This window comes from Talpa occidentalis, unplaced genomic scaffold (genome assembly GCF_014898055.3).
Source record: "Talpa occidentalis isolate TD23 unplaced genomic scaffold, MPIMG_talOcc4v2.1 talOcc4.2948, whole genome shotgun sequence".
NCBI lineage: Eukaryota > Metazoa > Chordata > Mammalia > Eulipotyphla > Talpidae > Talpa > Talpa occidentalis.
Window position 1 is genome coordinate 4397 of NW_023603127.1, and position 4024 is coordinate 8420.

General features: G+C 31.1%; 1 protein-coding gene across 1 annotated transcript; it reads left to right on the forward strand.

Annotated features, from left to right (window-relative positions):
• Positions 1 to 290: 290 nt before the first annotated feature.
• Positions 291 to 3487, forward strand: LOC119254102 (sorting nexin-2-like). The gene is made up of 4 exons (XM_037521263.2): positions 291 to 392; positions 1348 to 1461; positions 1717 to 1810; positions 3139 to 3487. Exons 2-4 carry the CDS (start codon positions 1399 to 1401, stop codon positions 3453 to 3455), a joined length of 474 nt encoding a protein of 157 aa, XP_037377160.1. The 5' UTR covers positions 291 to 392; positions 1348 to 1398; the 3' UTR covers positions 3456 to 3487.
• The last annotated feature ends 537 nt before the right edge of the window (positions 3488 to 4024 follow it).

Genomic DNA, 4024 nt, shown 5'->3' on the forward strand with positions numbered 1-4024 from the left:
TAAAACCGTCTGACTCATATACCCTTTCACAACTCTTAATGCTTGCAGTATGAAGTTGGCAGGTTGCTTAGCCCCTCCTCACTCTCCCAGTATGTTCCCTCATTTCTTTTTACCTAATTACGAATTTTAAAAAGATGAACAAGAAGATTTTTGATCATTAAATTGCTCTAAGATTCTAAATAGAGAGAAGGCAGACTGAGGACACCATGTTGATTTTTTACTGAGGATACCTTTTTATTATTATTTTTTTGTTAAAATAATATTTAAAGTAATATGCTACTGGTTAATAAAGGAGCAATTTTAATCTTAAATCTAGGTATCTTCAAAGAACAGTAAAGCATCCAACTTTGCTACAGGATCCTGATTTAAGGCAGTTCTTGGAAAGTTCAGAGGTATTATGTCTACTTTAAATTGTTGTATATAAATGTCCTCATTTATGTTTGTTAATAATTTGTATGTAATAGATGATCAGTAAATAACTGGATTAATAGATGGAATAAGCAGTGATTTCTTTTTTGCTCAGTGGTATAATTGACTTTAATTAGTTAACTAAATTACCAGCAAAATACCTTCTTTGCATTGATAATTATAGGATGTTTGCACTCTCTATCTTAAAAGTTCAGAATCAGATTTTAAACTGTTTTAAAAAGAATGGTATGTAGTCTAATTCTGAAAGCTCTAAGTTGTTGCTTAGGCATGTTGAAATTTAAGTATATTTAGACCTCTTTTTAGAGATAGTTGAATGTTTGTATGTCTGCATTCAGACATTAAGGCTTTGAAATGCAAATTTGTGACTTTGAAAGAGCGTAAATTTTAACCATATTGCTTTTTATGTTTGATGTTTGGCATACTTTGGTTCTTAACAGTTTAGAATTCTGTTTGTTAGATTTTTAAAATTTACTTGACTTGTAGATTTTTTTTTAAAAATCTAAAATAACATATCTAAATGAGTCTGGGGAGATTTTTCTCAAGATTCTCTCTTTCCTTACAAACAGCTTATTTCTGCTGGCAAACAGGTGGCCAGTGTTTAGGTGCTTGGCAATTTCTTAATATATTTTGACAAAGAGTGTGTTGTTCCATCTAAATGTAAACATGCAGAAGAAAAGCAAATGGAAAGTCTATTTTTTAAGTTTTCCTTTGAGAATGTACAAGTAGTGTATTTGAGAAATTAGATTTCACTATTGAAATGTATGAGAGTGAAGAAAACACAACCTCCTTTTTTCCTTTCCTTTTCCTTTTCTTCTTCCTTTTTTTTTCCCTTGGTGGGGAGGGCAGACCCTTTTGTGCCCTGTTAAACCTCCAGGCTTTTAACCGGTTTGTTTGCCCTTATTTGTCATTCAATTCCAGCTGCCTAGAGCAGTTAATACACAGGCTCTGAGTGGAGCAGGAATATTGAGGATGGTGAACAAGGCTGCCGACGCTGTCAACAAAATGACAATCAAGATGAATGAATCGGATGCAGTAAGAGCTGATTTTTCGACTTGAATAATGAGATGAATTAATGAGCCCAACAATTGCATTTTAAAGCTGTGCAAGTAGAAAATAGGATATTAATTTGCTTATTGAGTTCAGTTCTCTGCCACATCAGTTGACCACCATGGTTATACATGGTTAATTTGTTGCTTTAAAACAAGGAATGTAGCTTGCTATTGGTAACCTAATTTACAATGGTTTGTTCTGGCTAAATTAGCTCCATTTTTCATTTTTTTTTCTCAGTGGTTTGAAGAAAAGCAACAGCAATTTGAAAATCTGGATCAGCAACTTAGGAAACTTCATGCCAGTGTTGAAGCCTTGGTCTGTCATAGAAAAGGTTTGTTTACCTTGTTCTTTATGTTTTTGACATTGTAAGTTAATTAGAATACTTTGTTTACATTTTATTTGAAAGTAAATATTCTGAAGTTACTCTAAAAGACAGAAAACAATAGTTTGAGAGTATTTTCTTTTTAAACTTTGTTATTTTATTTTTATTACTTTAATCTGGGTTTGTAAGTAGAAAAATTTCAAGTCTGTAAAAGCATGTTATATTTTGGATCAAAACTGTTCTCTTGATTAACTCTTTATTAAACGTACATACAGTAGAATGAATGCAGATGTCTTACTAGTAACTGTTTAGAATAAAAAAAAAGAGATTAAAAATTGATATTTGAAAATTTCCTTTAAAATACTTGTTTAAATATTTCCTAGAATATTCGGTTTATTTTTGAACCACGGTATTTAAAATCTAAAAAGTTTTTATTTTTTTTGTTAAAAGTTCATAGAAAAATTAGAGTCATAATTTTTTAATTCCAGTGAGAGTTTTTGTGTTTTTTATTTTTAAAGAATTCAAGATGTTTCAGACTGGCTTTCTTAAAAACTTAATAAGTGATTTTGTATATGCCATTAACAGCAATACCTCTCATTAAAATCATTATAGAAATTGAATATATTTATTATTAAAAGTATCCTTTGCGTTTGTCATTTGTATTATATCTCTTAAGAAACAGCTTTAAGGCTCTTCTAGAGAACTTTTCGTAATGCAGAGCAATAGAGCAGTTTATAGGCAATGAAATCATTAGTCATTGACAGTATCCTGCCTAAAAACATGTTTTTCCTCATTTGAAGTATCAGAAATGATGGCATGCAAAAATACTTTTAAAAATTTTTAATATTTAGTAAACACTTGTTGGAAATACAGGAAAAATAAGTTACATGAATTGTGTGTACAGTTTCCCTTATTTTCCTCCTGTTAGTTGAAGTAGTATTCTCATAAAAATCAGACATTGTTTTCAATGGCAAATAAATATTTAGAAGTCAGAGAATGTAGTGTAAGTCAATTTCAGGTGTGGCATTAAAAAATATATTTTTAAGGGGCAGAGAAAGAGTGAATACTTTAGGGGAAGAGTGGAGGCACATAATTATTTTAAATATCTTTCATTCCTTGGGAATAGAGGCCCTGGTTCTTAATTTTCAGTAAAGCTCTGAGCAGTTGGCCTTTATGCCCAAGGCATTTTATTTTAATGACTGGTTGTTTTGTGTTAATTATTTTAAAATACTATTTAGCAATTTATGAACAGATAAAATTTAAGAGAAGATAGAAAATCAATGCAATATTTTAGAACTTTACTAGTGAACACTAAAGTGAATGCTTTTTTATTTCAGAACTTTCAGCCAACACAGCTGCCTTTGCTAAAAGTGCTGCCATGTTAGGGAACTCAGAGGACCATACTGCTTTATCTAGAGCTTTGTCTCAGCTTGCAGAGGTTGAGGAGAAGATAGACCAGTTACATCAAGAACAAGCTTTTGCTGACTTTTATATGTTTTCAGAACTGCTTAGTGACTACATTCGTCTTATTGCTGCAGTGAAAGTAAGCCTTATTTTGCAATCTTCCTTAAATTCTTCTTCAGTGGTTTGCTTGAAAGAAGAATTTGGTTTCCTATTAGACATGTGTTTAACTGTAAATTCCATACTATTCTAGCACATATATAAAATGTCTTCAAGATGATTATTCATAACTTACTATTCTTCCCCTATGATATGGACAGTACAATAGACACTAATTGATGCTTTTAAGAGTTTCAAGGAATGCCAAATAAGATAATACCAAAATATATTTATATATACAAGTTTGCAACTAACTGATAGCATTTATTTGCTCATTCTCGCGCAAACTGAAACTACCCCCTGGACTGTTACTATTAGTAAAGCTGTAACAAGAAGCAGGACAAAATCAGAACTGACTGTTGCATGAATATATTTAATGGTGATTTTAGCATGAATTTGGACTTTAAGCAAACATTCTGTGAATATACTGAAATGTATAGTCACCATGTGTTTATAGATGAGATGGGACAAGGTTTAAAATAAATTGTGTTACATGGTGGTGATGTTTAAGGATGAAATTGTCTTGGTTGGGAATATAATCCAGTTAACTAATGAAAATTAGTATTGTGTAGCTATGTCCAATATTCAGTTAATCTGAACTGAGTGTTAGTTTATCACACATTTCAGAACTAAGATCATATGATGTCTGAATTATTATTGTGG